Source organism: Sciurus carolinensis, chromosome 10 (assembly GCF_902686445.1).
Source record: "Sciurus carolinensis chromosome 10, mSciCar1.2, whole genome shotgun sequence".
In the NCBI taxonomy this organism is placed as follows: domain Eukaryota; kingdom Metazoa; phylum Chordata; class Mammalia; order Rodentia; family Sciuridae; genus Sciurus; species Sciurus carolinensis.
Window position 1 is genome coordinate 26,424,888 of NC_062222.1, and position 12,911 is coordinate 26,437,798.

The 12,911-nt window shown below is 38.3% G+C and overlaps 1 protein-coding gene across 1 annotated transcript in view; it reads right to left on the bottom strand.

The window, feature by feature from the left end:
• Lrba (LPS responsive beige-like anchor protein) overlaps window positions 1-12,678 on the bottom strand; it is a 703,692-nt gene extending 691,014 nt beyond the window's left edge. The window contains 2 exon segments of the mRNA XM_047565822.1: window positions 11,419-11,856; window positions 12,183-12,678. Of these exon segments, the coding sequence (XP_047421778.1) occupies window positions 11,419-11,634 (216 nt within the window). The 5' untranslated portion in view covers window positions 11,635-11,856; window positions 12,183-12,678.
• Between the last annotated feature and the right edge of the window lie 233 nt (window positions 12,679-12,911).

The following is a 12,911-nucleotide window of genomic DNA, read 5'->3' on the forward strand; positions in this document are numbered from 1 at the left end:
CAAAAACAAAAGAAATCTAACAACCTAAAGGATACAGGTTAAAGAAATGGATCCCCAAAGGCTAAGGAATTTGCACTGTAAGCTCCACAAAGGCAAGGTCCATATCTGTCTTGTTCACTGCTTTATTCCCAGAACTACTAGTATCACAACTTGCACACTGCTCCATGAATATTTGCTGTATGAATGGATCAATCCTATTGTTTCATAAAAGGAACATTATGTCAAATCTTTAAATCATAACAGAAGAGATCCAGTCAAAATAGCAATATGAAAAAATATCCCACTTTAAAATCCTTTTCATAGTTGATCCTTTGACTTCTTAAACAAATGTCTTACTTGAAAATTTAAAAGCTAAACCCTAATTAAATTCACACCCTAATCTTCAAGAAGAAAAGATAATCTTGCCCCATAAATTTGAGTATGTGATAACTTTATTCAGTAAATCTATCATGTAAACAAATCAACTTCAAGGAAAAATCTTTGAAATAAAATAACAGAAGCCCTTTAATAGAGTCTGACAAATATTAAAGATGACATGTGGCACTGTCTTCTACAATTCATTAGTAAAAGCATCATCCTTTTCTATTTCTTTCCTTTTTTTTATTTGTTTGGTACTAGGGATTGAACCAGGGTTCTACCACTGAGTTACATCCCCAGCTCTTATAATATTTTATTTTGAGATGGGGTCTTGCTAAATTGCTGAGACTGGCCTCCAACCTTCAATCCTCCTACTTCAGCCTCCCCAAGTAAATTGCTGGGATTACAGGTGTGCACCACCACACTTGGTCCCTTTTCTATTAATATGCTCAATGCGGTCAGTATGTAAAAGTCACACAAAAGATGATTAAAATTTCAGTTTCTTTTAGGATCAACACACAAGGTCATTTCAATCTTAGAATCTAACCAAACTATATTTTAACCATGAGAGTTCATCTAATAATGGACTATGTCATTAATTTCATCCAATTTGAATAGGATATTCACTAAAATTTTCCTTTCCCTAACATCTTTAAGTAATTTAAAGCAAAACAAAAACAAACCAAAAAACCTTCTATAACGCGAATCCTGATTATGCTAGGCAAGTTTCAAACAATCTAGCTAACCTTTCAGACTGACTATTCAATTACATGATTGAAAGAAGCCTTAAACCACTATTTTCGCATTTAAAGTTCTTTGCAATTATATACCATATATGGCTTAGTTGTTAACTGCCTGGACTGATCAGAAACAGTGCATGCCTATAATCCCAGCTACTCAGGAGACTACGGCAGGAAGATCGCATATTCAATGTCAGCTCTAAGCAACCTGGCTAGACCTTGTCTCAAAAAATAAAAATTAAAAAGGCTGGAAATGAAGCTCAGTAATAGAACACCCCTGAGTTCAAGTCCCAGAACTACAAAAAAAAAAAAAAAAGGGGGGCGGGCAGGGAGTGTTGTAGCTTGCCCATAATGTGAGGCACTGGGTTCGGTCCTTAGCACCACATAAAAATAAATAAAATAAAGGTATTAAAAAAAAAAAGTTTGAGCTGTAGATTTCTTGAATTAGAATCTCAACAATATTACTTGTTCAGTGACTTGTCCAAGTTATTTATCCACTTTGTGTCCCAGACTTATTATTTATAAAATGAACATTACAACACAGTTTATAAATTTGCCTTCGATTACCTCCAAAAGAACTATATTAAAAGAGTAGAAAAATGTGGGAATAATGTGGAAGAGGTGTTGGTTTGTATAGCACTTCTTCCAACAAAATTAAAAGGGATTCTAAGCCATATATGAAGGTTTTAAGGAAAAAAAGGAAAACTTACAGACTTGTTTTCCTTTCATGCAAACAGTGGCTGGTTTAATGACTTCAAGAACCACTATGCTTTTTCCACTATGTTAAGTATTTGACAAGAAGCAACAGATGAAAAAACTGCAAAGACATTTCCTCCTGTATTAAAACAATTAATTAACGAAGTAAGGTATACCTTGGATCAGACTTTTGGTACTGATAAATGTTTTCTATCAGAAGCTAAAAATGAATGTCCTGACAAATCCATATCTCAAAGAAGGAGGTATAAGCTCCAGGGTTCATAATACAATAGTGACTATAATTCTAAGGCAAAGATATCAGTAAAGATTTAACCTTATTAGGATTCTTATTAGAATGATTCTTGATTTTGTTAGTATTCTGGTCACAAAGTTTCACAGGTTTTGCATGGTCTACCCCAATCCTAATATTTCTCCATAAGCCCTCTTCCCTCTTATTTTTAGTTCAATTTTATAGAACACAAGGCATTATGGCAGAAACACTTATATATACCTCACTGTGAGAATTTTAAGAATAAATAAATTGGGTTAATACACATGTCAAACAGAACCTGGCATGTAGTGAGCACTCAATCAATTTTAGCTATTGCTATTATCTATTATAATACAAAATAATGAATTAACTTCAATTCAAAAGCACATCAATTATCAATACACTTCTATCAAATACTTTAGTCAACTTATAAAATAACCCCTTTATACTTCTAGCCTCACCTACCCACTAACTATGACTGGAAAGTTACCAACCATAAAGAAAATTATTGACCAATTCTTTGGATTTGGGTCTGCTTAACCATTAATTTCCTACCAATCTGAGTTAAGAAAATGAATCGGTGGTAATGTTAAAAATCACTACATAATAGCTTTATATTATTTTCTTTAATTATGTCTCCAAAAAAAATCTCCAGGTTTAATAGTTTATAAGTTAAAATGCTACACCAATGAAGTCATTATTCATAGAACAAAGATATCATTAGGCAAGAAGAAAATCTTTTTCAGTTCTCAAGCAATAGATGTATCTCTAACAAAACAGTTGGGTTTTTAATCATTCTAAAAGTATACAGAAAATCTGGTCCCTCAATTACAATATTTATAGATGTAAATTACTAAAAGATTGACGAGAAAGGCTGGTAAAGAGAGGGCTGAGAAATAAACGCAAAGACTGAGGTTTAATAGAGACAACAAAACTCAGAGCATGAACATGATACAGTCACATAACCTCAGAAGTTATTAGGAATTCAACTTTCTATCCAAAGTAGTAATCCGCACTACAATATTCCCTCTTGCTTTGTTTGTTTGTTTTGTGCTTTGGTTTGGTTTTTGGTACTGGGGATGAACCCAGGGGTGCTTCCCTACTGAGCTACATCCCCAGTCCTTTTTTACCTTTAATTTTCATTTTAAGACAGGGTCTCACTATACTGAGGATCTCACTAAGTTGCTGAGGCTAGCCTGGAATTTACAGTCCTGCCTCAGCATCCAGAGTTGCTGGGATTACAGGCGTGCACCACTGTGCCCAGCCGAAATCCCCATTGTGCCATGTTTTAAAACATTCAGTGACAAGAAATTCTCTACCTCACAAAGCACATTTTGATCACATAATTTATTTCTGTATAAATTCAATTAAATCTTTGAGGAATCAAAAAGATTCATATATACACAATTTTTTAAAATCTCAACTGAGAATGCTTTAGTTGGTCAATTGGAAATAATTTTTATATTCAACAGCTTTTTAATTTCTTTTTAGCTTTTTTTGCATATAACCTTTTTTAACATTTTTTTAGATGTCGATGGATCTTTTATTGTATTTATTTATATGTGGCACTAAGTATCAAACCCAGTGCCTCACACATGCCAGGTTAAGTGCTCTACCACTGAGCCACAACTCCGGTCCCATAACTTTTTTTTTATTGACACATAATTGTACATATTTACATGTATAACATGTGTAATGAATCAAATAAGGGTAATAAGCATTTCCATCTCCTTAAACATTTATCATTCCTTTCAAACTCTTTTCTAGACTCCCCCAAACCCCCGCAGCACTAAAGATTAAACCCAGACCATACACATGCTAGACAAGTGCTTTACCCTTTTTATTTTATTTTATTTTGAAACAGGGCACTATTCCAGGGCTAGCCTGCAACTTGTGATCTTCCTGCCTCAGCTTCATGAGTAACTGGGATTACAGATATTTATACCATGCCCAGTTTCTAGTTCTTTATAAAATATGCAATAAATTGTTTTAAGCTATATACAGTAACCCTGCTGTGCTACACAAACTTATTCCTCCTAACTATATTTTGGTATTTGTTATCTAACCTCCCTCCATGCCCTGCCCCCTTGTTTTATACTGTTTTTTTGACCCAGTATTTTATTTTATTTTATTTTATTTTATTAGTTATAGATGGACACAGTATCTCTATTTTTTTTGTATGTGGGGCTGAGGATCGAACCCAGTGTCTCATACATGCTAGGCAAGCACTCTACCACTGAGCTACAATCACAGCCCCACAACACTTTTTTAAGCCAAAGTCACAAGACGTCAACACTCAGGTTTCTGAGTATGTACCCATTACATGAGAGTGAATGAAAGGATACTAAAGCAAAAGGAAAAAACTAAGAGCAAGGTATAGGAGACCATTTTGAAAATTAATTCATGAAATTGCTCTCAGGGGTAAAACAGATACTGAGGTAACTCAAAATGATACAATGAAAAATGCAAGCCTGACAAATATCTTCATAGAAATAGGCAATGATAAAAGAAATAGACCTTAAGACTTTAACAACATACAGTTGTGCAGGAAAGAATAACAGGAACTAGAATTCCTGGTAGTTGTAATTTATTTAATGAAAAAAATAAGACATTTCTACTTAACAATCACTTTTATTTGAGGGTGAGGGGGTACTGGGGATTGAAACCCAGGGGTGCTTAACTACTGAGTCACATCCCCAACCCTTTTTTATTTTGAGATCGTGTCTCACTAAATTGCTTAGGGTCTTGCTAAATTGCTGAGGCTGGCCTCAAACTCATGATCCTCCTACCTCAGTCCACCAAGTTACTGGGATTACAGTTGTGTGCCACCATGTCTGGCTATTTTTTTTTTTTTAAGATGTTGATAGACCATTATTTTATTAATTTATTTATATGAGGTGCTGAGAATCAAACCCAGTGACTCACACATCCTAGGCAAGTGCTCTACCACTGAGCCACATCCCCAGCCCTTTTAGATTTTTTTGTTTTTGTTTTTGTTTGTTTGTTTTTCATTTTGAGACAGGGTCTCATTAAGTTGCTCAGGACCTCACTAAGTTTCTGACGCTGACCTCAATCTTGGCAATCCCCCTGCCTCAGTCTCTCAAACAGCTGGGATTACAGGTGTGTGCCACCACATCCAACTCAAAATATTTTTTAAAAAAATTTTAAGGGGGCTGGGGAGATAGCTCAGTTGGTAGAGTGCTTGCCTTGTAAGCACAAGGCCCTGGGTTCGATCCCCAGCTCCCAAAAAAAAAAAAGAAAAAAAAAAAAAAAATTTTTTTAAAGGACTGGAGACATAGCCCACTGGTAGAGCACTTGCCTAGCATGCACAAGGCCATGGGTTCAATCCCCAGTACCATAAAAAAAAAAAAAAAAAGTGTGTGTGTGTGTGTGTGTGTGTGTGTGTGTGAGAGAGAGAGAGAGAGAGAGAGAGAGAGAGAGAGAGAAAGAGAGAGAGAAAGAGAGATGCATTAGTTCAGCTAGGTCAGTACCAGGAGGGGAAAAAAGCTTATTTAGTTTCCCTTTCTATTTATGCTCAAAAAAAAAAAAAAAAAAAAAAAAGATTTTTCAATTCCCAAATGATTTCTCAGTTTAAAAAGAAACAATTCTGGGGCTGGGTTTATGGCTCAGTGGTAGAGTTCTTGCCTAGCTTGTGTGAGGCACTGGGTTCAATCCTCAGCACCATATAAAAATAAATAAAGATATTGTGTCCATCTACAACTATTAAAAAAAAAAGAGCCAATTCTAATGGAACAAGGCTATATACCTGCAGAGATCTAAATTATCAATTCTATCAATTATCAGTTCTAGGAAACTACCAAGTTTTTAAAATTTGACCAAGTCACCCAAATTTCTCTTACTTATCAACATTGACAAATAATCTAACAGTATCTACTCATGATCTATAAAAATGTTCACATTGAACAATTTTTTACTTTGCTGGAAATTCCAATACACAATATGCCTACAGAAGCATTTTAATAACAAAAAAGAAGTTTACTGAAAGAAATGAAGGAGGGGTCGGGGATTTAGATCAGTGGCAGAGCGCTTGCCTTGCACGCTCAAGGCCCTGAGTTTGGTCCTCGGCCCTGGAAAAAAAAAAAAAGAAATGAAGGAAAATCTACATAAATGGAAAAACATCCTATGCTCACTGACTGCAAGAGTCAATACTCACCAAAGTGATCTACAAATTCAACACTCCCTATCAAATTCAAGTGGACATGCAAAGCACCTAGAATTAAAAAGAACAATCTGGAAAAAAGAAGAATCAAGTAAAAAGATATACATTCCCTATTTCAAAACTTACTACAGTGATCAACAGTTGGGTACTGGTATAAAAACAGCCTTATAACAGCTGATGTAGCTCAACGGTAGACCACTTGCCTAACGTGTGCAAGGTCCTGGGTTCTATGGCCAGTATGGAGATGGGGGAAGGGAGGGAACACAGACATGTAGATCAATGGAAAAGAATTGAGTCCAAGGTTAAGGATGAAGCTCAGTGGTCGAGCACTTGACTAGCAATATTGCAAGACCCTTGGATTGATCCCCACTTCTGTAAAACAAGAGTCCAGATAAATCTTGACTCAGAGATTGAACCCAGGGGCACTTACCCACTGGGCCGCATCCCCAGTCCTTTTTTGTATTTTATTTAGAAACAGGGTCTCCCTCAGTTGCTAAGTGCCTTGCTAAGTTGCTGAAAATGAGTTTGAACTCACGACCCTCCTGCCTCAGCCTCCTGATTCATTGGGATCACAAGCATGCACCACCGTGCTCAGCTAAATCTTCACATTTACAGTCAATTAATTTTTAACAAAGGAACCAAGGCAATTCAATGAGGAAAGAATAAACTTTCAACAAATGGCACTGGGACAATCAGATAACCACATACAAAAAGATGAATTTAGACCCTTCTCTTACACCATACAAAATGAATTCAAAATGGATCGTAGGCCTAAACAAAAGAGGTAAAATTTTAAAGTGTATGGAATACAGGATGTAAATATTCCAAAATTAGATTGTAAAAACAAAAACCGACTGTGTTAATGGTTATAAAACCCCATAAATTTACTAAAATTCACTGAATTACATATGTAAAACATACTGCTGTAAGTCAGTCAGCACTTTTCAGCAGTCACAGTCATTGGATGGCAGTTCAATTTAGAGCATTAGGACAGAGAGGCTCTCTCCCCCAAGGGTCCCAACTACCACTGGCAGTCATTCTACAACCAAGAGTGGAATAGGGGCAGACTAAAGCTGATATCATACAAAGTAAACAAAAGCAAAACGGAAACGGAAAGAAATCTGGTCTTTAATATGATTGAGTTACTGTTAGTCTTGCTCTACCTTTGGACTTTCAGATAAATGAGCCTATGAATTTTTACTGTGCTCAAAGTAGCTCAAATTTTCTATTACCTGTAACATGAATTACAAATTATAACAAAAACAAGTATGTTTTTTTAGAATGGATTACTTTTTAAAATATTTTTAGTTGTAGATGGACAAAAATACCTTTATTTATTTTTTTAATGTGGTACTGAGGATCAAACCCAGTGCCTCACAAATGCTCTCTACCACTGAGCTACAACACCAGCCCCTAGAATAGATTACTTTTAATCCTTAAATGTATGATGGCGGCCAGGCATAGTGGCCCACACCTGTAATCCCAGTGACTCTGGAAGCTGAGGCAGGAGGATGCAAGTTCAAAGCCAACCTCAGCAACAGCAAGGTGCTATGCAACTCAGTAAGACTCTGTCTCTAAATAAAATAAACAAATAGGGATGAGGATGTGGCTCAGTGGTTGAGTGCCCCTGAGTTCAATCCCCAGTACCCAAAAAAACAAAGTATAATGGCAGATATTAAGGAGGAAATAATTCTAGATACACACATCAGAATAAAGACATGTTGAATGATTACCTTTCTAACAAAATTCATACATGAACTTGAAAATTAACTATGATTTTACATGATCCACATGTACATAAATATTTTAATGACACCGAAAAGTAATAATTTTTTAAGTCTAGATTTCTTTTTCCTGAAAAATCGAAAGGTGTGACATCCTTGAGTCAATGTCACTGTATCACAACAATCAGCTGGAACATAATAGCAGCTGCTTCTTTAAGTCCACAAAGTACACTCTGTACACTGTCAATACAAATAGAACCTTTATGTGATCTGCTCAGCTCTTACAGGTATTAAAGGTTTATACTATAATGTTTAGCAAGACATATGTCAAACACCATATAATGGGTAAGGAAAATTATATTTCATCTTTTGAGTTTTAACATTTTAATTAACAATCAAATTTAATTACTTTTTAAACAGAAAAATGTCATGAAAACATGTCACCAGCCCATAAGAAACACTGTTCTTGAATAGTTCTGAATGACTTTATATACTTAAAAGGAAACCTTAAACTCAGCAGCAAGTTTCTGAAACACGAAATATATTAATTATTCTGAGCCCAAAAGTTTGAAATCAAATTACTCTAACATACAGAGGAAGAAATGTCTTTAAAATCCAACAAGAAAAACACAAAAGTTGATCAAAAGTTTAAAACACTTCAGTACACTAGTGTACTACCAATCAATTTATAACAGAGTAAAGTCAAGCTACATTAGCAAAGTTGGGAGACAGTACTTTATACAGACAAACGTTTGGAGCAGCTCTGTGGCTCTACCACTTGCTATCAGGACAACTCTGAGGAGGGAGTCATTTAATTTTGACAGTACTCACTTATTGTTTAAAGTAGTTACTACTTTTTTAAATGTTTGTTGTTGTCGTTGCACATGGTCACAATACCCTTATTTTATTTATTTATTTTTCTATGTGATGCTAGGGATCAAATCCAATGCCTCATACATACTAGGAAAGTGCTCTACCACTGAGCTACAACCACAGCCCCTAAAGTAGCTACTAGTTAATCAATAAATAAGAATCAGTAGGACATAGATCACCTGGTCACAAAATAAAAAATAAAAAGGGTTGGGAATACAGCTCATTGGTGAAGCATCCCTGGGTTTAAGCCCGAGTACCAATTAAAAAAAAAAAAAAAAAAAAAACTTTGAGACTGACAATTATCAATCAGTAAAATATGTAATTAGGAGCAGCAATACTAACAACACTAAGATGGACTAACTTAACAGAATTCCAACATTTTAGTTTCCAAGATTTTTTTAAAAACTGGGCAAGACCCCACATATTGATCATTTCAAGTGTTGTAAAAGAAAATGGGAAAAGAAGAACTGCTCTCTTAATCCTCTCAGCAATTTTGCCTGACCTACCTGCCAAAAGAATGATGGTGAAAAGGAAGTGTAATTGACAGATTTTCCTTCTCCTACCCAGTCACCTGCTACCCTGCCAACATGTAACTGTAGAAAACTTAGCCAATGACCTTAAAATCTAAGCCTACATTTCTAGGCAGCATATAAGCAAACTATTACTATGGAATTTAGATTTTCTTTCATGATAAAAATGTAAGTGACTCATATTTGGTCACCCACCCCCACACAGCACATTCTAAAGAACAGGAATTTGAATTCTCCTTCTACCAAAGAATGTTGTGTCTTCACACACAAATAACTAATTATGCACTATGTCACTATCAGAGATTTCTGCTTATCATCCAAGATACATGAAGTCTAGAAAAAGAAAAATACTCAAAAACATAAGTTTTCAACACTTTCTATTTTGATGTAAAGAATTAGATAAAATTTGCATTTTATATCCTTGAGACTCATTGATGAAAGCTCCATATACATATAAGATTCCCAAAATGTTTATAACCATTTGAAGCTGGATTACCAATACCAGAGTTAATATACTATTCTATTTTATATATATTTGGACGTTTCCATAGTACATAGTTTTTAAAATGTGCTGGGTGTGGTGGCACATGCCTGTTATTCCAGCTAATTAGAAGGCTGAGGCAGGAGAATTGCAAGTTTAAGGTCAATCTCAATAACTTAGTGAAACCCTGTCTCAAAAAAATAAATAAATAAAAAGGGCTGTGGACATAGCTCAGCGGTAGGAGAACCACTGGATTCAATCCTCAGTATCCCCGGACTCCCTCCAAAAACTATGAGTATTTATACAAAAACTCCCAATAATCTGGTAGAGAAATATCATATTGTACAAAGTTTTCATACTCCAAAACTAAATAAATTTCGTCCAGCTACTTTTTTCAATATTTCTTTTAGTTGTAGACGGACACAATATTTATTTATTTTATTTGTTGCTGAGGATCCAACCCAGTGCTTCATACTTTGAGGCGAGCACTCTACCACTAAGCCTCAGCCCCATCAGCTACTTTTGGGAATAGAAGATGCATTGCAAATGAGCAGACTAGCACTTAAGGTCTAGTGAAGGAAATAATTAACCACCTTAGAATAATACAAGCCTAACCTTGAAAAGAGAAGCAAAAGGAAAAGATGCTAAACAGTTATTACAACTGTTACACATTCATATTTGGTGCCATCTTTTATCTTCTAACAGGCTGGATGGAAGAGGGTAAGTATTTTGAGCCCAAATTTCCTTTTGATTCTTAAATTGATGAGTATCAGAGATTAGAATAAATCTAAAAAGCCTAGTAAAGGTAACTATTCATCAGAATGGAATAGAGGGGGAAAAAAAGGTATCTCATCCACATTTTAAAACTAACATTCATAGTTCCTAGTATAATCAGCAATTTCCAATAATCAAGTATGCATCACTGCTAGACATAAATTTACAAAAGAGAAAGATTATACCATATCTGCCTCAAACCTTTTACAAATCGCAAATTTTCACAAGATTACTTTACTCACAGTCCTAAATCCAATCAAAAATTCAACTTGTTAGTTATTTCTAAAAATAAAACTAATCCAAATTTAAAAATATTAACTGGCAACAAATTAATCTTTCATTAGCACTATGAACAGAATTTTGTGTTTGAAACTTACTATGGCAAAACATAACTTAAACAAACTGAAAGACACATTATTTCCAAGTCAAAAAAAGGTCACAAGAACTTAACCAAAATGTTAACGAGAAATGCGGGCTTAAACATACACACCAGGGAGAAAAAAAATTACAGAAACTCTTCCACTGAAAAACACCCCCCATAGAAAAATACTTCCACAGCAATAAATATTTCCTTAGTATTGATCTGTTCACTTTCACAAAACTCAAACATCCAAATTTGCATAATTCCCTTTAAATTGAAAAATGTAAGAAACTGTTTCATTTAAGCCAAGTAGAATTTTCTAACCAATGGAAAAAGCCATCATCAGAGTAAACCACATGACTCCAGCTTTAACGTCTGGTTCCCCAACACACCAAGAAAAGTATATGCTTATAAAATATTCATCTACTTACCAGGTTAAAGACAGTTTCTACAATATCCCTATTGGATACTTCTCCAACTTCAACCAATCCCGTCAACACGGCAAATTTCATTCTGATGCCCCTGATGGGGAGCCCTGGCTTCAGGGACAACGCCCCCCCTTCCGCAGGGGTTTCTTCTTTCCCTCCACCTCCCCCGTCATCACCTGTTGGTGGCGGGGAAGGCACACGATTGTCTTCACTAGCCATTGCTAGTTCACGAGAAAGGACAACTCGGAGTCACCCCTGAGACAGCAGTTGCTGCACTAGTAACAAGCACAAGACACGCAAAGCAAAACGGAAAGGGTCTCTCTTCCAACTTGAGGAGAAACCCCAAAAGCAGTTGATGTGGAAAGTCCTTGGCGTCGCCCTCCTCCTCTTGGAGAATATTTGTCCAATCTCTCTCCCCGAGGCTGACAACAACGCCAAACCCTATTGGAAGATTAAATATATGTTAAATAGGCTAGGTTTTGTTTCAGGGGGGTTGTTTCGGGGGCAACAGTTATTGTCCGTCAAATAAGTTACTAAAGGCACCCCGCCACCGGCCGCCCGCTGCTCCCGGGCTGCGAGGGCCGGTTCTGGCGAAGGCGGGTCCGAGGCCCCGAGCAGGTTCACTCCTCCCCCACACTCCCGCAGGTTCAGGGCGCAGGGCGACCTCTCCTCACAGGTGCACCGAGGGGAAACTGCCGCGGGGACAGGAGGGGCCGCGGGAAGGGGGCACCCCCACGCCACCACCGAGGCAGAAAGTTCCTCCTCACCCAACACTCCGGACTTGTCCTCGCCCCCTGCCAGGGAGCAGCGAGACGGAGGTGGCGGCGGAGAACCAGGGCAGGAAAAGGCGGGGGAAGGGGGCGGTGATTATCTCAACGCTCGGCCCAGGGGGAGGAGTGGAGCACCTCTCTCGGGCACCTGAGGTTCGGCGGGGAGAGGAGGGGAGGTGTGTGCTGTGGCAGGAAGGGAAGGGAGGCAGCCGGGAGGCCCGACGGCGAGGAGAGGAGGGAGGAGAGAGGTCAGTGCACCTGGTCGCAGCCTCCAAGTTTCCCTAGTCCGCTCCCCGGGAGTCCGCGGCTGCACAGAACTCCATGGTTTCCTGGCCCGCCCCACCCCTGCGCTCAGCCTTTGCAAAAACAGCCACAGCCGGCGCCACCGACCCCGCGACTAAGGCTGCTGCGGGTGATGAGGATGCTACTGCCACAGCTCGCCTCGCCACGGCTCGCACCGCGGTCCCAGCGCCCACTGAAGCTGCTCCCGGCCGCCATGACAGCGCCGAGGGCTGCCGGGCGCGGCGTGCGCGTGCGCGAGCGCGCGGGGCGGTGGGGCGGGCGGGCGCGAAGGCGGAGGCAGGCGCACGGCGGGCTGGGGACGCGCGGGCGGGCTTGGGGGCCGCGAGAGGCGGGGGCGCTAGGCACCCGCTTCCTGGGAGAAACGCGCGTGAGGGTGCCACCCGGCAGGCGCGCCGCTCAGGTAGCACCGGGTGTGTTCCCCGC